We start from the raw sequence: 22,249 nt of genomic DNA, 5'->3' as shown, positions 1-22,249 counted from the left end.
ATGAGATAAAAAGTTTTTAAATTGCAATGTTTTAAAGTATAATAGTAATAAATTTATTTTATACATACACAATTATAAGATATAATCTTTAATTTCATATGAAAGAAGGAACCAAGAAGGCAAAAGTGCCTGCCTGTGGTCTGTGAGAATCATCATGCAGGCCTGAAGAAAGGGGTAAACCAGTTAAGGAAAGGAAACGGAAGATCACTCTGAAGGATCAGAAGACAGTGACTGCAAGCTAAAATAGTGGATCCTAACTGATTTGTTTCACTGACTTACTTTTCCTTTTTGAAAGTTACTTTGAAATCAAACTTTTTTTTAACATTTATTTATTTTTATTGGAAAGGCAGATATACAGAGAGGAGGAGAGTCAGAGAGGAAGATCTTTCGTCTGATGACCCATGCCCCAAGCAGCCGCAATGAATGAAGCTGAGCCAATCTGAAGCCAGGAGCCTCCTCTGGGGCTCCCACATGGGTGCAGGGTCCCAAGGCTTTGGGCCATCCTCAATTGTTTTCCCAGGCCACAACCAGGGAGCTGGATGGGAAGTGGGGCTGCCGGGATTAGAACCGGCGCCCATATGGGATCCTGGTGCATTCAAGGCAAGGACTTTAGCCGTTATGCTATTGCACCGGGCCTGAAATTAAACTTTTAAAGAAAGTTAGATTACAATGTCAAATTCCATTAGCTAGTCTGGAAAAGGAAAACAAAACAATTAAGCTCTTTTATCATTGTGTAGTAACAGTAAGAACACAATCAGGCTCCACATTCGTGTTCCATTAGAAACAGGTTTCTGAGCCACTGATTCCTGTGTTACTCTCACTTGGTTCTAGATATCTCTGTGTTTTGCCCAAGCTCTGCTGACTGCCTTCCATGCAGGCTGGCAGTGCCAGCAGAGTGTGTGCTTGCTACTGGGAACATAACAAGACAAAAAGCAACAGGAAGGGAGAAAAAAATCTGATGTTGTTCACACTGTCACAAAGAAATAAGGATTAATTAATGTTGACTGTGGTTTTCTAAGTAGAATAATGGAGATATTTATACTTCTATTTAAAAATATTTTTATAAGAAATGTAATCTATAATCAGAAAAAAAAACAAGTATTTTTTAAAAAATTGTATTCGCAGGATTAATGTTGTATAGTGGGCAAAGCTAGCAACTGCCATCCATACCAGCGTCTCATATGGGCGCTGGTTTAAGTCTGGCTGCTTCACTTCTGATCCAGGTCCCTGCTGATGCACCAGGGCAAGCAGCAGAGCACGGTGCAAGAGCTTGGTTCCCTACACCCACAGGAGATGAGGAAAAAGCTCCTTTCATCTGGCCCGGCTCTGGCTATTGTAGCCATTCGGGGGGAGTGAAGCAGTGGATGGAAACTCTTGTCTCTCTCTCTCTGACTTTACCTTTCCAATGAATTATACATCTGTATTATTGGAAAGTCAGATTTACTAAGAAGGAGAGAGAGAGAGAGAGAGAAGGAACTTCCATCTGCAGGTTCACTTCTAAAATGGCCAAAATGGCTGGAGTTAAGCTGCTCTGAAGCCAGAAGCAAGGAGCTTCTTCTGGGTTTCCCACATGAGTGTTAGGGGCCCTTTGGACCAGCCTCTGCTGCTTTCCCAGGTCACAAGCAGGGAGCTGGATGGGAGGGAAGTGGAGCAGCTGGGAGATGAACCAGCACCCGTATGGGATGCGGGCATTTGCAGCCATTTGAGCCATCGCACCAGCCCTAACATAGATTTGACAATTTTCACTGCTCTCCATCAGTCAAGCTTATCAACGTTAACAGAGATATAAGAAAACTAATAGCAGCTAGCAGTGTTTGTTTCCCACTGCACAGTGAGAAAGTAGAACAAAGAAGAGTAAAGGCAGTGAACTATCGCCTCCCACATAGACCTTTGGTGATGGGAAAGGAAGAAGTCACAAAATTTAGATTCTGATTACCAGTGAGGATCCTGACATGCAGAAAGATTCTGTGATTTGACCAAGACCACACAGAATCAAGACAAGAATGAAGGTTTCCAGATTTTTGGTATAAAACTCTACTCTTGAGCCTCATAATTACATTGTAAGCTACTTTTCATCGCTTATCCTGTATACATGCACACGGAGATAGACAATGTCAGCAGTTTTCTTTAAAAATATGTTAATTAGGGAAGGCATCTGAACTACCTTAAAATCTGAAGTTATGGGTGAGTAGAACAATAATTAGACTGGATTTGGAAGGATATTAGAAGACAATTTATGTCTCAGTTAAATTTAGGACCAGTGAAAGTAAACAGTATCTCTCAAAATTATGAGTTTGAGACACGAAGCACGTCACTGCTTTCAATACCACCTTCTTTTTCCTGGCATACTGAGTGCAATTAAACAAAGCAAAACTATAGAATCCTATCAGGTTTAGATATAAGGAAACTGACAGAAATAAGAATATGTGGAGAAATGATGTAAATTAATTTAACAGAAATAAACTGCATTCTATTAAATTTCAGTGAGCCAGTAATGTAGCAGCTTACTTTCATTAAAAAAAAATGCGCTTAAGCATTCACCGCTGTGAGCCTTTTTTTTTTTTTTGTCATTTGAAGATGACGCACAACTATGTGGTGGCGGCTCAGGCTCGTGAATCTAACCGAGATCTACTGTCTGCAATTCCCTTGCTCTGACCAGGATCCTGTATCTCCTGAAGGCCCTGGGATACAAATGGCTTTCCATTTGTAAAGAACTTCAGAAGAGTACAAAGAATATCTGTTTGGGACAAACACAAATTGATTACACACTGGTCCTCCACATAAAAAAATATTTGCAGATCCTTACTTAGGGTCCAGGAAGTATAATGACACTGGGCTGAGTATATGCCATGTCCTGGAAGCTTCTGTTTCTAAAAATTCAATCTGATTGATCTAAGCTTTATGGTGATTTGCCTGTTTATCTTAATAGGGAGAAAAACATTTTTGAGGGTTTTACCAGTTCCAGTTAAATGAGGGTTTTTTTTTAATTTTTAAAAAAGATTTATTTATTTTTGTTAAAAAGTCAGATATACAGAGAGGAGAAGAGACAGAGAGGAAGATCTTCCTTCCGATGATCCACTCCTCAAGTGGCTGCAATGGTCAGTGCTATGCCGATCCCGAAGCCAGGAGCCAGGAACTTCCTCCAGGTCTCCGACATGGGTGCAGGGTCCCAAAGCATTGGGCCATCCTCAACTGCTTTTCCAGGCCACAAGCAGGGAGCTGGATGGGAAGTGGAGCTGCTGGGATTAGAACCGGTGCCCATATGGGATACCGGTGCATTCAAGGTGAGGACTTTAGCTGCTAGGCCACTGTGCCAGGCCTTGCCCCCCCTTTTTAAATCACACACCAATATATACAGACATGCAGCTGAATATAATTATTTTATGTATGTGAAATCCATTTAAACAGTAGAGAGTTGAAAAAAAAATGGCGTAGTTTATAAAATGGAAATGAGCATCTGTGATTAAAAACTGGTATTTGGTTCTTTTCTCTGGGGCTGTTTTCTTATCCTCTCCTCTGCTTTTAAGATCGCTCCACGTGCTTCTCCTGCCCTCATGAAGCATGTTGTTTGATTTATTAATCTATAGTTCTCAACCATGTTAATTTTCTCAGTGGTCAATCATCCATATCTTATTTGCAATCCCAAAAAGCAATCCTCATCAGATCATATTGGAAGAATGGAAGTGCTTCTAATGAGATACCAAAATAACCAGCACAGGCAAGAAATAACAATCAAAGACATATACTTCATTTGCCGATCCCAATACAACAGTGAAGCAGACACCTGCACACATTTTTACAGCCCTGTGTTGCATAGGAAAGGACTGGAACACTGTGGAAGACCCTGATTAACAAATATTCTAACAATCACAATACAAAACAAGTCCCCATCTCCTACTTTGTACATGATTTATGTGGCAAAGTTTAGATTTTATAAACCAGAGAAAACATACCAAAGCTGTGCTACTTGTAGCCAAATTACAATGATTACAAGGGTATAACTTTGTAAATTAGGGTCTATCCTATCAAGATTAAGATGCTTTTAAAAAAAATAATCGCATTGATAATTCCTTTGTACAGTTAGTTCTCTTGAGACACTTCATTTTCTTGCTTGCTTTTATAATTGGCAAGGAACAGATTTTCTATTTGAGTCAAGAATTCTTCAGCAACGAAGCAGTTGGCTACTTTGCTCAGGGTTTTCCTCAGACATTCCAAAAGCTAGTTGAAAAGAAAAGTTTTATGTTTAAATACATACGAAGTTTAAGAAGAGGGATTACATTACTACTTTCTTTTCCAAACCCCACATTATCTGAAGAGAGAGAAATAATCTCCTCAAATGCGGCTCAAGATGAAATTATGCTTAATTATACAGCTGAAATGTTAGAAAACAGTTTGGGAAACAGTTTAGCTCTGTTACCATTGTACATAAAGAAACAAGTCTGACTTGTGCAAGGCTTCCCACTTTGTGACTCTGCTTTTTCTTACAAGTTAAAGTCACAGAACAAAACAATCCTGTAAGCTAAAAAAAGAAAAAGAAAAAAAAAACTACATAGATACAAACACAGGACTCCATCAGTTCAAAATGAGTCTATTTTCTAGGAAATACATCTGTTAATCATTCAACAGCACAAAGGAAAAGTGGATAAAGCAGAAGCAGGTGCTATATACTAAAAAGCTACCCACCCCTCCTAAGGAGGCAAATGCTGTGTCTTAGTAGATGACAGAAGCAAAAGTAGAAGCGAAATAAAAAAATTCAAAACTCCTACTTCCTACTAGAAAGTTAAATAAAAGACCATTTGAATTTGCAAGATTTATATCATCATTCTTAAAAATAATCAATTGCTAAGACTGAAACAGAAACATGGTGCTTCTGAACTTAATGACAAAAATGTCCTCCGCTGTGTAAGAAAAGAAATGTGTCAACACTGACAAATTCATTTGAACATAGTGTTATTTCTATGTGCAAGCTTGAGCAACAAAACACATTACTAATCATCTTCTGAAATTAATTTTAGAACAAAAAAAGCAATAAAGGAAATATACAGAAAATGTACCCATAAAGCACCATGGGAAAAACACACTGAGACGAATAGCTTTGGAATCTGTGAACAATGGAACCAATTAAAATGAAGGCAGCTTACTTTCTGCAAACAAGTCAGGTCAGAATCCCGGCGAAAGATTCTATCCATGGGGACGCTGCTGTAGGAAGAAATATGAAAACAAACTGAAGACACAAATAGCATAAACCCATCAGAGGTGTAATAAGCCATCACCAATGCTATACATCACAATTTTATATTTAACTTGGGTTTTCTCGGAAACATAATTTAATGAGAAACACTGCAGATGTGCAACCATCTCAGAGCACAGTACATACCTATGGGATAGCCTGTATTTTTCTATTATCCATCTTGTTTTTTCAAACACTAACCCCCATCGAGGTTCTTCTAACATCTGTTGTACCTCAAATTTGTAAGGTAAACCTAGAAGGCATAAAGAAGCACATTTTCATCAGCCAGTCTTTAAATCTCTAGCCTCCTTTTAATTACTTAAAACTCCTTCAGTGTTTTTATAATTTGCCAGATCAGTTTGCATAACACGGTAAGCACAGCGGGTATTCATTAAATCTTTACTGCCTGACTGCACCTAGTCTACCAGGCATACCAATGCCAAGTTATTCATAATAATGAATACAGTGTCACTTGCATGACAATTTGCAAACCACTGTGAGAGGCAGGATGATCACCTAACTCACCATTCAAACTAAGGAGAGACTTTTTGAGCGGAAATGGACAATGTTGATAGTTACAACAAAATATCAGGCCCTAATTAGGACTGTCCTAGATAGACCAAGACATTTAGTCATCTTGGTGATTTTTTTTTAAAAAAAGTTAAAACAGGCTGTTAAACTTACAACAGTGCTATATGGTAGGTAGCACTAATCCTGTTTGCAATGAAAAAAAAAAAAAACTAAAGCTGAGAGGTTTAACAATAACAATGAATTCCAGTTCACAAAGTATTCACACTCAAATGTGAGTCAGCGGCTCTGCTGACTTCTGTCACTGCGCTCCTGTCATGTCCCTACAGCTGATGATAAGTTAAGGACAGGATGGAGAACAGGACTAATTTTTGAGAATCAACTGTACTTGAGTCAAAACTATCATGCTGATTGATTTTATTCTTATTGGAAAGTTATATATAGAGATGAGGAGAGACAGAGGAAGGTCTTCCACCCGATGATTCACTTCCCAAGCAGCCAGAACAGCCAGAGCTGAGCCAATTTAAGCCAGGAGCCCGGAGCCTCTTCCGGGTCTCCCACATGGGTGCAGGGTCCCAAGGCCTTAAGTTGTCCTTGACTGCTTTCCCAGGCCACAGGCAGGGAGCTGGGATCCCAGTACATGAAAGGTGAGGACTTTGGCCACTTGGCTACAATGCCAGACCCAGCGCAGACATTTTTAACCCATCTTTGAAGAATGCTGCTTAAATGCATTTGCGTGAACTAAAAGAAAAGCTCATCTGATCTATACTTTTTTTCTTTTTTATTGATTACATTGCATTATGTGACAGTTTTATAGGCACTGGGATTCCCCCCTCCCCTCCTCAAACCCCGCCCCCCTCATCTGATCTAAAGGCCAATATCACAACCATCATGACACTCATATAATGCCTACCATGTCACCAAGCTGGACACAGCTAAAGTGATTTTAAAAAGAACCACCACTATTGGATTCATGGTTTGAATGAGGACACTGAACACACAAGGATTAGATAACCCACATAAGAGGTTCGGGCAGAGCCAGAATTCAAGCTGAAGAGCTTATGTTTACTTTTTATTTAATTCTCTTTCAAAATTTTTCTTTTTGGTGGCTATGGTAAGGATTTTTAAGTAGATTAAATGCTAGCAACTAAGAGTACATGAAATACCAATGAAAAAAATTACAAATACACCTCCTCGCAGTGAAACAAAGCACAGCTTAACAGTAATTTTTCTACACAACATTTTTTGAGGTGTTCTAAGGAAGGAAGAGGATATCACTTCTAAATCTTCTCCCTTATTTTTTTGTCTCTTCTCTAAAGACTTAAGAAGAATGACACGTTGGGCCCGGCAGCATGGCCTAGCGGCTTAAGTCCTCACCTTGAACACGCCAGGATCCCATATGGGCGCCGGTTCTAATCCCAGCAGCCCCACTTCCCATCCAGCTCCCTGCCTGTGGCCTGGGAAAGCAGTTGAGGATGGCCCAAAGCTTTGGGACCCTGCACCCGTGTGGGATACCCGCAAGAAATTCTGGCTCCTGGCTTTGGATAGGCATAGCACTGGTCCTTGGGCTCACTTGGGGAGTGAATCATTGGGCGGAAGATCTTTCTCACTGTCTCTTCTCTCTGTATGTCTGACTTTCCAATAATTAAATAAATCTTAAAAAAAAAAAAAAGAAGAATGACACATTATAGTATACGGGTTATTAACCAAACATTTAGTGATCATTAGTTACCTGACACACTCTGATCATTTACTAAGCACATATAATCAGCTAAAATCATAACTGCTCAAAGTCTGTTCTTTGGTAAACGTTTCTTCTACATTACCAGCAATCCCTAGCATTACCTGCACAGTAAGCAAGACAATACTTTTTTCTCAATTTACACAAGTAGAAAAGAAGAAATGAAAAGTCAATTAACCCACCTAAGTCATGATAACCAACGAATATCAGATACGAATCCAATTGAGCACATCCTACTCACCATGGAAACAGAAAATTTTGGACTAAGAAAGCACAGTGAAAAAGCATTTTTAGTCTACTAATGAAGCAATCATCTAAACTACAATTATATACAGCTCCACTTGTTATTATTAATAGTCGAAAAAAAAGAACCAAGGAGTTCTTTTGGGGAAGACTCCTTTCATTCCTAGATTACAATGAAACTAATCTCAAAGTACAGTTCCAGACCATCTGACAGAAAAGGCTTACTCCTTACAGGTTAAAGGCAGGACCTGATTCAAGCTTGTGGAAGAGATCTTAGCTTGTACACCAGTTTCCAAGAGGAGCAAAGTGAAGCACAGCAAAGGATGTAGGATTCAGATCTCATACGCTAACAAGGATGAGTCATTTATGAGACAGCTGTCCAACACAGCTTTCTGCAGTGATGGCAACAGTGAGTGCGCATGTGCTCTCCAACGACAGCTTTCTTCTCCAGGGATTTGTCTCCCCGCCTAGACTGTTTCTTCACCCACATGTGCTGTGTCTACTTTGCTAAATACTTACAAAATACTTCAGATAAATCTCTGGAATTAATTCTTTATATTTAGTTTTCTGCCTTGGTCTCCTCACTTTCACACCTCATCCCTCTCTGCCAATCAAATAGATAACAACACCTTTAATTTAAAAAACACACACAGGTGACCATGAAGGCAGGAAAAAAGTGGTAACAGATATACAAAGAACAGAGCAGAACAGTTATTAGTAAATGACATGGTGAGTAGTGCTGGGAAGCCTTTAACACGTAGAGTACATCAGTAAGATTAATTTAAAAAGGAGAGGGGGAGATGATGTTATGCTTGCAATAACAAATTGGAGGCACAACGGCTCCAACCATATTGGAGAGCTGGTTCAAGACTCAGCTGCTCTACTTCCTTCTAGCTCCTTGCTAAGGGAGCCTGATAAAGCAGCAGAATATGGCTTACGTATTTGTTCCTTTGCCACCTGTATGAAGGATGCAAATGGATTTCCTGGCTATTGGATTCAACTGGCCCACCCCTAGCCATCGTGGCTATTTGGAGAGTGACCAAGCAGATGGAAGATCTTTTTCTTTGCCTCTGTCACTCTGCCTTTCAAATAAATAAAACATCAAGCATTCATTTAGAACCTACCTTTATGCCAGGACTTGCGGTAGAAATAAGGTAGAAAAATGAGTTACCATTTAGTATCTAGTTTCTAACAACTCATGATTTACCAGGGGAATTCAATATGGCATCCACAGTGACAGTGTTTAGAGCTAACATGAACTAGAGCAATGGTATTAAAACCAGAGTAGATAAAAAATACCATGCTTTTGAGGAGACAACTGTTCCATTCAACCCTTATCCTTTCTACCCTCACTCCCTCTTCCCAGGCTGCCACACTAATTCCCTATGCACATATTGTAGACTGGACCACAATGGACTAAACCTCAGAGGAATCAAATCTTGTGATAGGGTTTGACGCAGTGGCCTGGCAGCTAAAGTCCTCGCCTTGAATGCACCAGGATCCCATATGGGTGCCAGTTCTAATCCCGGCAGCTCCACTTCCCATCCAGCTCCCTGCCTGTGGCCTGGGAAAGCAATGGAGGACAGCCCAAAGCCCTGGGACTCTGCACCCAAATGGGAGACCTGGAGCAGGTTCCTGGCTCCTAGCTTTGGATCAGCTTAGCACCAGCTGTTGCGCTCACTTGGGGAGTGAATCATCGGATGGAAGATCTGTCTCTCCTCCTCTCTGCATATCTGACTTTTTAATAAAAATACATAAATCTTTTTTTAAAAAGCATGTGATAAGTTGTATGAACTAAATTCTTTCTTGAGACGGATTGAGAACAAAAAGGTATCAGATCACAGTTAATCATTAAGTCCAAACAGGGAGGAGATGAGGGACCAGTGGTCACTTTGTTGTTTTCATTTGCACGCTGGTGCAGAGAAAGCCAGGTTGTATTCACAGAAAAATTATCACGAACATCCAGATTTTTGCCTGTCATTTATCCCAGTGTCTTCAGTGCCTAGCACGCCCTGCTTATCCATAACTTCTCAATAACTTTTTTGCTTATCAATAGCTTTTCTCCACATTTTCATCCTTTTGCCTGGAGGCCAAGTGGTTACTTGGATATGTCAACACACCATGAAAGCTAAGAGGCAGCTGTGTAAAATAACACAGAGTAAATCCCTACTAGAGGATATATTATTTTCATCAAATAATTTCAAATTTATATATTCTTCAATTTCATAAATTCAAAGAAGTGAAGAGGATGAAGTTGTCTTCAGTGGAAAAACTTACGATAGGAACCATCTGGGCTGATTTCTTCACTTATAACTAGACAGGTTATCTGAGAATATGGTAAAGGATTGTTCCGATTATAGGGACTAACAATCATTCCAATGAACTTTGCACCTCCTCTGGAGAAGTAACTCTGCAATTATAAGGAAAGTATAACAGCTTAAACTATATAAACGTATGTCGGTATTTCTCCATATAAACCTTTAAAGTATGCCACAGGGTAAAAGAAAACAAAAAGCACACTAAAAACAAATCTAAGTAACAACTAAGTAAGATTCCTTATTCTCAATGCACTCACTCATTTTACATCGTGAAGATTATGTACTAGTTAGATTATCTTTTAGCTAAAACCCTTTTACATAGTAACGATTTGCAAAAAGCTACTCATAGCAAAAACATTCTCCTGTTAAACTGTAGAATAAATCACAACTTTCTTTTACTCAGAAGTGCAAAACACATCATCCTTGATTAATTTACTTATTATACCTAGTCCGTGTCCACACTGCTCCTATCATTTTTAAGTTTAGAAGTATTTATCACTGTTATTTTCCTGGCTTGTCATGCTAGACAAAATACCTGACTTTCTAATATTTACATAAACACATACCACTTTTATATTAGGAAAAATCAAGTTATTTCAAAATCTTACATATAAAAAATATTAGAAATGCAATGCTAAAATCATTACAATATATTTATTTAATAAAAGGCAATGGGAGAAAGGATGTACAATCGCAGAATATACACACACAGTATCTATAAAATCTTTATAAACACACCTGGTATTTGGCTTGTGTGTCAATATCGCGTAAAGAAGGATTAGGATCAAACGCAGGATGTGAATGATACCATCCAATAACACTGTAGCCTCGAACAGCCAAGGCTTCAGACGCCTGTGTCTGTGATACTGGATCCATTTCACACTGCAGTCCTGTACTCAGACTGTTACATGGCTCTGCTGCAAAGACCTACAAAGCATTGATCATGTTAGTTACTCAGTGGCACGATTTTTTCATGGTGCTGTAATTTGTTGTTGATGTTGTTGTGGCTGTTCTAACTCATACCAGTTGTTGACCTTGTTTCATGGTTTCTCAATTATGGAAATGTATATAGTAGTGGAGTACTGGGGTCTATCATATACAGATGTGGGGGTGTAATGCAACATGCATCCCTGCTTCCAGACAAAAGATGGATTCCCAATGAAACTGTTGGTCATGGGATGCTGGACTGTCTGACATTGTCTGTACCAGCAATGTCAGGGTATACTTAAATAAGAGACTGACAGAATTATGATTCCTTATGAGGGACTACACCATTGTAGTAAAATGGGGAAAATCTGTATGGAGTTGGGAGTTTGGGGGGGAATCCCGGTCTATACAAAACTGTACCACATAATTCAAAATTCAAAATAAAAAAAAAATATATATATATATATAAAAAGAATATTTGGTATGGTAGCAACTCTTTTAGACAAAACTTACTTCAACTATCTTATCAGCTTCTGAGTATCTTCCTCCCAATAGACCGATTACTTCAGCCATAGAAACATGAGCGTGCTAAAAGAAACACAAAACAGACTCACCCAAATTCACCTGATAAAAATCAGAGCATCAGTCACTCTCATACAAAAGTCATCACCCTAAGAATGTCAATATGCCATTCTAAAACAGAGTACCCGAGCAGGAGAACTAAACGCTAACCTCAGCCCACAGGCTTAGCGTTCAGGCCTGCCTTCGTTACCAGCTCAGAAGCTTTGGCCCAAACACTCAAACCCTCCAAGACACCACTTTCTCAATTGAAAAATAAAAACATCATTTGATTTCTTTTTTCGAGAGAATGCAAAATAAAAATTATTGAGACCTACAGAAAAATACTGCAAACACAACTATTAGAAATTATCAGTAGTTTCAGTGTAAACAAGGAACTCAAATTTCAGGAGCTGTCCCTTGTTTCAGTGATTTAAAAGGGAACAGACACATCATATAAGAAAATGAAAATTAGGTTAATCATGGTAAACAGTCTGTAAAAACTCACATTAATTTATTTTCTCTAAAATATGGGAAAATGCAATTGTTTGGCTTTTCTCCAAATGGAAACATACAAACAAACAAACAAAAAAATGACTTATTTTTAATTCCTTGTAAGAGGATAGTTAAGATCCAAAATATGACTTCCATACTCTGTCTTATGCCTGTAACAGAAATGCACAAGAACAGAAATCAGAATAACTCTGTAGACACAACAGATTATCCTTACCAAATCCATTATTAAAAGAGCTTCTGAAGCCACTTTGACCTGAAACGGCTCCTGAAATAAAACAGAAAACAACAAAAAATGGGGGAGCACAGAGATTTTTTTTTCCCCACCCCAACTGGAATATCCACCCGTTTTTCTTTAATTAGATCTTTCCAATAATCCACCAATAAGCAAAGTTCAGTAGATTTTAAAAAATTATTATTCAAAAATCCATTGGGGAAATTCCCTCTCATTTTCCATCTGTTATCACCCTTCTGACCCTTGCTATGCCTTGCCTGGCTCAAGATTTTCAAGTATACAAGCCTCCCACAAACAAGAATCCCTCCACCAAGTCACTGATGCATACCTGCTTTTCTTCACTGAAAAGATTACAAGGTATCAGCTTGAAAGGATCAAATGAGCTGAAAAAGAAAGTACTACGTTTTAATATAAACTCAGCAAAATCAGAAATGACATTTACATACAGATTTTAAAATATAAATCAATAAGCTAAACCCAAATTTCATCTGAATGAGAAAAAATATTCAAGTACAAAAATTTCTCAGGACACTTCCCATAATTCTTTCCCATTTCAACAGACAAAAAGAAACTTGGGGAGAGAAAAATTAATATTGCCTTAATTTCATTTAACATCCAAAATGAACCGTACAAAAAGGCAGACATGTGCCCACAACTGAAAACATATTCCAGTTCACTGAAACAATGAAAATTTTACATACTCAGAGAAAAAAGAATAAACGAGAATATAATCACATTAATAAAGCTGGAAAAGAACAAGACATTTTTGCCCAAGGATCAAGAGGACAAATCCTGAATTGCTTAATATTGTATCCCAACTCCCCAGAACAGTGCCTGATACACGGCAGGCATAAAAAGGCATCTACCAAATGAGCAAGAGCAATCGCCACGATGAATGAGAAGACAGAACGCAGAGGATGAGCAAGTACTCTGAATGCAGAATACGGAAGAAACACAGAGTCGCTGTGATTAGACATTCAGCTGGTTAAACAACGATGCCTCAGACTGACACTTATCACACAAACACAACAACCAGTGATTCATGGCAAAAAAGTCAAACAGAATGAAATCTCAATGATTCACCCTCCCAAGGCAAGTATGAGGAAAGTGGATCTGGCTTTAAAAAGATCTCCTAAAGCAGGAATAATCACTTGAATTCACAGTAAACGTACATTTCACCTGCAGATTCAGAAAAAATCAACTGCCTGGATACTGGATGAATCGTCCTGGTTCAAGGATGTCTACATTTTCTATAGTTTAATTTATTTTCACAGTAATTATACAGCATACAGTAGATATTAAGAGGGTACTTTAAATATTCATAGAAAAATAGAATTAAAAGGCTTCTTTAGTCCAAATGATGGATTAAAGAATGGTTGAGATCCACGCATTATTTTCTCATAATAAACTTTCAAGAAAATATTTTGTAACCTTGTATATTACCAAAAGTACAAATTCTTTTTTTTTTTTTTAAAGATTTAATTATTTTTATTGGAAAGCCAGATACAGAGAGGAGGAGAGACAGAGAGGAAGATCTTCCGTCCGATGGTTCACTCCCCAAGTGATCGCAACAGTCAGTGCTGAGCGAATCCAAAGCCAGGAGCCAGGAGCTCTTCCGGGTCTCCCCCATGAGTGCAGAGTCCCAAGGCACTGGGCCATTCTATGCCTCTTTCCCAGGCCATAAGCAGGGAGCTAGATAGGAGGTAGAGTAGCTGAGACATGAACTGAGGCCCATATGAGATTCGCATGCTTACAAGATGAAGATTTAGTCACTGAGATATCATGCCAAACCCAGGTATCTTGCTTTAAGAGAGAGTACTGGGCCCGGTGCAGTAGCCTAGTGGCAAATCCTAGCCTTGCATGTGCCGGGATCCCATATGGGCACCAGACTTTATCCCAGCGGCTCCGCTTCCCATCCAGCTCTCTGCTTGTGGCCTGGGAAACCAGTGGAGGACAGCCCAAAGCCTTGGGACCCTGCACCCATGCAGAAAACCTGGAGGTGGTTCCTGGCTCCTGGCTTCAGATCAGTGCAATTCTGGCTTTTGCAGCGCTTGGGGAATGAATAATTGGGAGGAAGATTTTCTTCTCTGTCTATCCTCTTCTCTGTATATCTGATGTTGCAATAAAAATAAAAATAAATCTTAAAAAAAACAGTAGCAAAACTACAGGCTGCTTAATGGGGTGCCTGCTAAAAATGATAGTTCTGGAAACTAAAGGCCTTTAATTAACTTGGTTAATCCTTAATTTTACAAGTTACATATTTTAATTTATTATATACACACTTAAAAATTGCAAATTCCACAGCCAATCATTTTATGAGGTTACCCTGTCCCAATACCTAAACTGTCATAATCACAGCCCCTTTCCAACATGTTTAATTTTATCTTCACTGAACCTGAATAAATGAGTTTTTTGCAGAAGGGCTCACAAACACAATCAGTATAGTACAGTAAAAAATTATAAAACTTTTAGCAGTGTTTTTTCTCATTATTCAGGTTTTTTTAAAAATCATACTTATAGAAGACATCACCATACCTTCTGGCTGCCTTTGACACTTTTGAAGATTTAACAGGTTTGCATTTCTCCTCTTCTCTTTTTTTTGCCAGTTCCTCAGCAGAGAGATGCTGAAACAAAACACCACTTGATCAAAGAATTCATTAACTACCACGGGGCAGAATCAATAAAGACAAGCCTTAAAACCAAATTGAAAAGCATGTGAGAACACATTAAAATGATAAACTTTTGTCTTCTTTCTGCTACTAACAAAGGAAATATTTGATAATATTAGAAAAAATCGTTAGTAGCTGGTCTTGAGGTACAGTAGGTACATGCTGCTGCCCGAGACACTGGCATCCCATATGGGCATATGGGTGCTGCTTTGAGTTACCTCAGCTCCAGCTCCCTGCTAATTGCCTGGGAAAGCAGAAGAGGAAGGCCCAAATGCTTGAACACCTGCCACCCACTTGGCAGACCTGGATGAAGCTCCTGGCTTTGGCTTGGCCCAGTTCTGGTCAATGCAGCCCTCTGGGGACCGAACCAGCGAATGAAGATTTCTCTCCCTCTAACTCTTTCAAATATATATACATACATAATCATTATGGGAAGAAAAAAAACCTGTTTCAAATTACAGAGCCATATCAACTAGAATGCTATGTCCAGAGATATGGCCAAGTGGGTTAAGCTATTGGTTTTGATGCCAGCATCCCATGTCAGAGTACAGATTTAAGCTTTATCTTCTCTGCTTCTGATTCAGCTACCTGCTAGTGCACCTCAGAAAGCAGTGGGAGTGACCTAACCACCTGAGACCCTAACATATAGAATTCCTGACTTTGGCTTCAACCTGGCCCAGCCCTGGTGTTGCAGCCCTTAGGAGAGTGAACCAATGGATGGAAGTTGGTTCTCTGGCTCTTCTTCCCTCCTTCTGCCAATTTGTCTTTCAAATAAATAAACAAAGAAACAACAAAACAAACTAAAATGCTTGGCTCTGCTAGTTACTACCTGGGAAACGTGAGCAAGTGCTGAAGCTTCTGTGCTTCAATTTCTTCAGCTCTAAAAACAGGAACAGTAACAACAACAACGTCACAGTGTTACTGTACACATTAAATGAGCTATGTTTATAAAGTACTGGCAACAGTATCTGACACACAGTAAACTCTACATAAACATTTATAAAATACATTTTTTCATTTCATTCTACTACATACCAGCTATGCAGCTCTTCTACGTGTAATCATTACTACTTCTACTTCTAATCTTCTACTTCTCCACGTCTGCACTTTTATTCATTAGTCCTTTAGCCTGCAATGCTTTCACACACTTTAAGACTCAGACTGATCCTTCAGCTCAAATAGCACATCTTCTGGGAAACCTCTCATCACATATTTAGGAGGACCTTCTAATTCTTGGAACCACCTTTACAGAATTTACAAGAGGTTCTGTCTACTGCACATACGAATTCCATATGGGGGGAACCAGGTATCATTAATCACTGTTCCTAGAGTAGGGCACAATACTTTCCCTGAAGGCAGGGAAAGGGGAGGGAGTCAGAGACTTAACCTTCACTGAGCACTTTGTACACACAAGGCTAAGTATCAAAATGTTGACTCTATGATGTTACTTCATTTCTTTCCTTTTGAAAATCATTTATTTATTCAAAAGGCAGAGTGACAGAGAGGAAGAAATATAGAGACCTTTCATGTGCTGATTCAGTCCCCAAATGGCCACTGCAGCTGGGGCTGGGTCAGCTCAAAGCCAGGAGCCAGGTGGCAGAGGCACTTGGACCATGATTGCCTTGGCAGCTGCGCTAATAGGAAGCAGAATCAGAACAACCTGGCCTCAAGCTAGCTCTTCAATGCACCATGTTAGTGCTGCCATTTGGGTACTAACCTTCTGTGCCTTCAACACTGGACCCCCCAATTATTTCTTACAACAACCCTTTGAGGGAACTTTACACATTATAAATTCAAAAAAGCTATGAGATTCAGTGTAGTTAAGTATAGCACACAGCTTTCATATTCTGCTACTATGGTTGTCTGCAAGTAAGTTATATTTTTAGAATACATATATACATGTTCACCAACTGTTTTCTTTCAGAACCATAATTTTTACTGGTAAACTTAAACTCCAGTTATAATTTGTTTAATGCTTAGAATAATGCTTTAACTGGGCTATCAACTTCTTCGCACCTAGTATACATATACACATTTATATGAAGATTTATTTATTTGAAAGAACAGTGACAGAGAGGGAGAGATATTCCACTCCCAAGTTCACTCCCCAAATGGTCACAACAGCCAAGTCTGGTCAGGCTGAACACAGGAGCCAATTATTCCATCCTGACCTTCCGATGGTGGAGGGAGGGGCAGAATTCCAAGTACATGGAGACACCTGCCAGTGCCTTCTCAAGTACATCAGCAGGAAACTGGATCAGAAAGGGAGTAGCAGGAACTTAAATGACACACCAGTAAGGGATGTCCACATCACAACCAGCAGCTTAACCCTCTGTACCACAAAGCCATCCCCTGGCAGACAGCTTGAGAAAACAAACAATAGTAAGAGGGCAAGCATTGCCCTAGCAGTCAGGAGACAGCTGCCTGTATCCTCCATTGCAGTGCTTACGATCAGCCCTTCACTCCACCTCTGATTTCTAGCTTTCTGCTAATGGGATTGGCCAAACAACTGAGTTTCTGCCACTCATGTGAGAGATGTGGACTGGGTTCCTGGTTCCCAGCCTGCATCCCTCAGCCCTTACAGATATCTGGGAAGTGAACCAGTGGATAGCAACTCTGTCCCTCAAAAAAATACAATAAATATGAAAATACAAAATGAAAGCTGTGGGCCCAGCACGATAACTCAGTGGCTAAATCCTTGCCTTAAGCACCCGGGATCCCACAAGGGCACTGGTTTGTGTCCCGGCTGCTCCACTTCCTATCCAGCTCCCTGCCTATGGCCTAGAAAAGCAGCCGAGAATGGCCCAAAGCCTTGGGACCCTACACCCAGGTGGGAGACCCAGAAGAAGCTCCTGGCTTCAGAGTGGCTCAGCTCTGGCCATTGTAGCCACTGGGGAGTGAACTAGCAGACAGAAGATCTTCCTCTCTGTATCTCCTCCTCTCTGCAAAAAATCTGCCTTTCAATGAAAATGAAAACAAATCTTAAAAGAAAAAAAAAAGAAAGAAAAGTTATGTCAGCATGAGTCAAACTCCTAGTTAATTATACCACCTATGCCTTCTAATTAGTTTACTGTAACTTATAAACAAAAAAATTACTAAGGAAGACACAAAAATGCAAATGTATGAAACATGAGATCTTAAGATGTCCAAACATGGGCCTGGTGCATTGGCTCAGTGGCTAAATCCTCGCCTTGTATGCGCCACGATCCCATGTGGGTGTCATTTTGTGTCCTGGTTGCTCTACTTCCCATCCATCTCCTTGCTTATGGTCAGAGAAAGTAGTGGCCAACCTCCACTGCTTTCCCTGGCCTTGGGACCCTGATCCCTTGTAGGAGACCCAGAAGCTCTTAGCTCCTTCAGGTTGGCTCAGCTCCAACTGCAGTGGCCATTTGGGTAATGTAGCAGTGGAAGAAGGAGCTTTCTTTCTGACTTTTCTTCTCTCTGTAAATCTGACTTTCCAATAAAACTAAAAAGGTCTTTTAAAAAAAATCCAAACCCATAAAGACAGAAGTTTTCAGGAATGAGCCACATGGAAAGTCAGTTACCTCAAACGTCTGTCCTTCCAAGTCCTTCGCATCACACCAGTTTCCCCAGGGATCTCGAACCCTGCGTCTTCTTGCGCGCTGAAAAACGGTTAAAAAAAAAAGCAGAAGGTAAGACTAACTTGAAAGAAGTGACATAACCTTAACATGTAAAATAAAGAGATAATCACATAAAATATATTATTTATTTACACTTTTAAATATGGCAATCTGCTCAACAATGACTAAATTTTATACATTTTTGCTCAATAATTAGCACTCTGCCACTAGAGATGGCAAGCTAAGTACAGAAATAGCAATGGACTCACGGAGGCAGTGGAGGTTATTGTTCAAAAAAAATCAGCCATGATTTTTCTGTATCTTACTTGTACTTCACATTTATTTTCATTTGTTTTTACCATTTAGGAGCCAAGAAAAAAAAAAGACCTAGAAACAAAATTTCTAAGAATTGGTCTAAGAATTTTTTTTCTAAGAAAAAAAATTGGTCTTAAAAAATCTATTCTTGGGCTTGGTGCGGAAGCCTAGTGGCTAAATCCTCACCTTGCATGTGTCAGGATCCCATATGGGAGCCAGTTCGTGTCCTGGCTGCCCCACTTCCTATCCAGTTTCCTCCAAGCCTGGGAATGCACTAGAGGAAAGCCTTGGGACCTTGTACCCGCATGGGAGACCTAGAAGAAGTTCCTGGCTCCTGACTTCAGATCAGCTTAGCTCTGGCCATTGCGGCCACTGGGGAGTGAATCAGTGGACAGAAGATCTTTATATATCTCCTTCTCTTTATATCTGCCTTTCCAATAAAAAAAAAAAACCACATTAAATACATAAATAAATGCTACAAGGAGACAAAGGATAGGAACTTTGCACAGTGTTAAGATACCACTCGGGACGCCGGCATCCTATCTCAAAGTGCCTGGGTTTGAATCGCAGCTGTGCTCCTGACTCCAGCTTCCTGCTAATCCATACCCTGGGAGGCAGCAGGTGACAGCCCTGGTGACTAGCTTCTGGCCTTTATGGTCACCCTGATTTCTTAGCCCTGGCTTCCACCTGCTCTAGGCCCAGTCCTAGCTATTGAAGGCATCTGAGGAGTGAACAGTGGATGGAAATGGGTATGTGTCTCCTTCCCGAATATATGAAAAGAAAGCAACACACACACACACACACACACACACACACACACACACAGAGCAAGATATCTCAGCTTTAGAAAGGAGATTATTAAACCTGGCACCATAGCCTAGTGGCTAAAGTCCTCACCTTGCAAGTGCAGGGATCCCATATGGGTGCCAGTTCTAATCCTGGTGGCCCCGCTTCCCATCCAGCTCCCTGCCTGTAGCCTGGTAAAGCAGTCAAGGACGGCCCAAAGCATTGGGACCCTGCATCCGTGTGGGAGACTTGGAAAAGGCTCCGGGTTCCTGGCTGTGGATTGGCTCAGCTCTGGCCGTTGCGGTCACTTGGGGAGTGAATCAACAGACAGAAAATCTTCCTCTTTGTCTCTCCTCTCTGTATATCTGACTTTTCAAAAAAAAAAAAAAATTAAAAAAGAAAAAGAAAGGAGATTATCTAGCTAACTCAAATAGTTTGCTGCATCACTAACATGTAGCTTTGCAATTTCAGCAGTGAAGCTATTAGGAAGATTGTACATACAACACAATCTCTAACATCTTTATATGAAACAGCCTTTTCAAAATGAGTTACAGGAAAAGAGGGAGAGAGAAACAGAGATAGAGCTCTTCCATCTGCTGGTTCACTGCTCAAAAGGCTTAAATAGCTTGAGCCAGGCCAGGCCAATGTGAGAGGCCAAGAGATTCTCTGTGGATGGCAGTAGCCAAAACACTGCAGCCATTTCTGTTGCTCTTTCTGGGCAGTTAGCAGGGAGAGGGGACACAAGTGGAGCAGTAGGAACACAAACCAATGCCTGTGTGCAATGTGGGTGTCACAGGTGAAGGCTTTGCCTGATGCGCCACAATGTCAGCCCTGAAAGATCCTTTCTTAAGACAACAGGCTAGGCAGAATTAGTTTATGTCCTAAATAGTAGAGAAACAACTAATACGTCACCAATACTTTTGTCTCATTCCCTGCTATCAATTCAATCCACCAGTAAAACTAGCAAGATTGTATTCTGACTTTGCCTTACACTTATCAGACCACTTTATCATTATTTATTCACTTTTTAAAAGATTTGTTTTTATTAGATTTACAGAGAGGAGAGACAGAGAGAAAAATTTTCCATTTGCTGGTTCACTCCTCAAGTGGCCACAATGGTTGGAGCTAAGCTGATCCAGACCAGGCAGGTCTAGGCTGTAGCACCTAATGGTAAGAGCCAGAGTGGGTACGGCCAGTTGGGCAAGGCCACTATTCCTGTCAGGACAAGAGGTGGGCCAAGTCAGGCTAGGCCAAGTACCATTTCTGCCACTGGGAGGTGACCTGACAGAGAGCTTGGGAAACTCCTCTGTCAGGAGGCAGTACCTGCAGGTGAGTGCAAGAACCAAGGCTAGGAGCAGCCCAGAGCAGGCCAGGTTACAGTACCTGCCAGAATATATGTGAATCAGGTCTGGGGGCAGGCTAGGCTGGGCTAATCTGTAGCACCCACTAGCAGATCTGAGAACCAGGATGGGGTTGTAGGACAGGCCAGGTTGAGCCATAATACCAGCTAATTCACATTAGGGCTGGGACTGGGGGCTGAGTGGGCTGCCCTAGGTTCTAGCACCCACCATCATGAGCTGGAACTAGGACCAGGCCAGACCAAACCAGGCTGCAGCACCCATCTGAATGCTGAGGTGAGGCAAATCATGCCAGGCTGGGCCACAGCTCCATCTAGCACACGGAAGACCCAGTGGGCAGAAGGAGAGCAAGACCAATAGGGGAGCCCCTTGCTGGGCCACTGCTACTCCTGGTGAGCATGAAAACTGGGACTTGGGTCAGACCAGGTTGGGCAGGACTACAACATTTGTTGGCTGCATGCTGGCTTAGAGGGAGAACCAGGCTGGGCTAAGCAACCGTATTCTTTGATGTATGCATAAACGAGATTAAGTGCAGGTTGGCTAAGCTTTGCTTCAGCATCAGTTAGCAGGTGCTGGGACTGGGGGCAAGTCCTATCAGGCTAGACTGCAGAAGCACTTGGGAAGCACAAAATCTGGGGCTGGGAGTGGTTCTAATAGGGAAATTGTAAGCACCCCTCTGATAATGCTGCAATTCCCACTGGTGAGCAGGAGAACCAGAGCTGGGTGCAGGCCACAGGCAGTGGCACTTACCAGCGTGAGTGTTGGCTGGATAGTGGGATCAGTGGACTGAGCTAGGCTCCAATGCCCACTGTTGTGTAGGACAGCCAAATGGGATGCGGGACAGACTGGGCTTGTCTGGAGCACATGTTGAAATGTGTAGCAACCAGGGCTTGGGATGGGCCTGGTAGGGGTCGTTAGGAGTCACTCCAAATGGGCTGCAGGCCCCACTGGTGCGTGTTGAGGGCCGAGTGTGTGGTGGACAGGGTGAAGCTGGGCCGCAGCATCCACTGGTTTGCGTAAGAGATGGGGCAGAGGACAGAACTGACCAGGTGACTACAACCACCAGTGTTTCTGTCGGCTGATGTGTGTGATGGACTGAGCAGGATCCCGCACTGGCTGGCACACATAAGAGTTAGGCTGGGCCACCTCTGATGAGGTTTCTCTGGGGATCCCCCTAAACTGTATCACTGGACTCAGAACTCCAACCATGGGGAAAAATCACAGAATCTGTGGATTGACCATGGATT

The 22,249-nt window shown here is 41.0% G+C and overlaps 1 protein-coding gene across 3 annotated transcripts in view; it reads right to left on the bottom strand.

The window, feature by feature from the left end:
• Positions 1–3,337: 3,337 nt before the first annotated feature.
• MYSM1 (Myb like, SWIRM and MPN domains 1) overlaps positions 3,338–22,249 on the bottom strand; it is a 44,597-nt gene continuing 25,685 nt past the window's right edge. For all 3 annotated transcript variants that reach the window (XM_040978482.1, XM_040978480.1, XM_040978481.1), the window contains 10 exons: positions 18,508–18,585; positions 14,829–14,917; positions 12,622–12,676; positions 12,276–12,326; positions 11,501–11,575; positions 10,799–10,987; positions 10,020–10,152; positions 5,378–5,483; positions 5,142–5,199; positions 3,338–4,218 (listed from right to left, as the gene is read on the bottom strand). In XM_040978482.1, coding sequence (XP_040834416.1) covers positions 4,081–4,218; positions 5,142–5,199; positions 5,378–5,483; positions 10,020–10,152; positions 10,799–10,987; positions 11,501–11,575; positions 12,276–12,326; positions 12,622–12,676; positions 14,829–14,917; positions 18,508–18,585 — 972 coding nt within the window. In that variant the 3' untranslated portion in view covers positions 3,338–4,080. The remainder of the gene's footprint in view (positions 4,219–5,141; positions 5,200–5,377; positions 5,484–10,019; positions 10,153–10,798; positions 10,988–11,500; positions 11,576–12,275; positions 12,327–12,621; positions 12,677–14,828; positions 14,918–18,507; positions 18,586–22,249) is intronic.

Source organism: Ochotona curzoniae, unplaced genomic scaffold (assembly GCF_017591425.1).
Source record: "Ochotona curzoniae isolate NIBS_2020 unplaced genomic scaffold, NIBS_Ocur_1.0 contig_291, whole genome shotgun sequence".
Taxonomy (NCBI): Eukaryota; Metazoa; Chordata; class Mammalia; order Lagomorpha; family Ochotonidae; genus Ochotona; species Ochotona curzoniae.
This window is presented reverse-complemented; position numbering and strand designations above follow the sequence as displayed.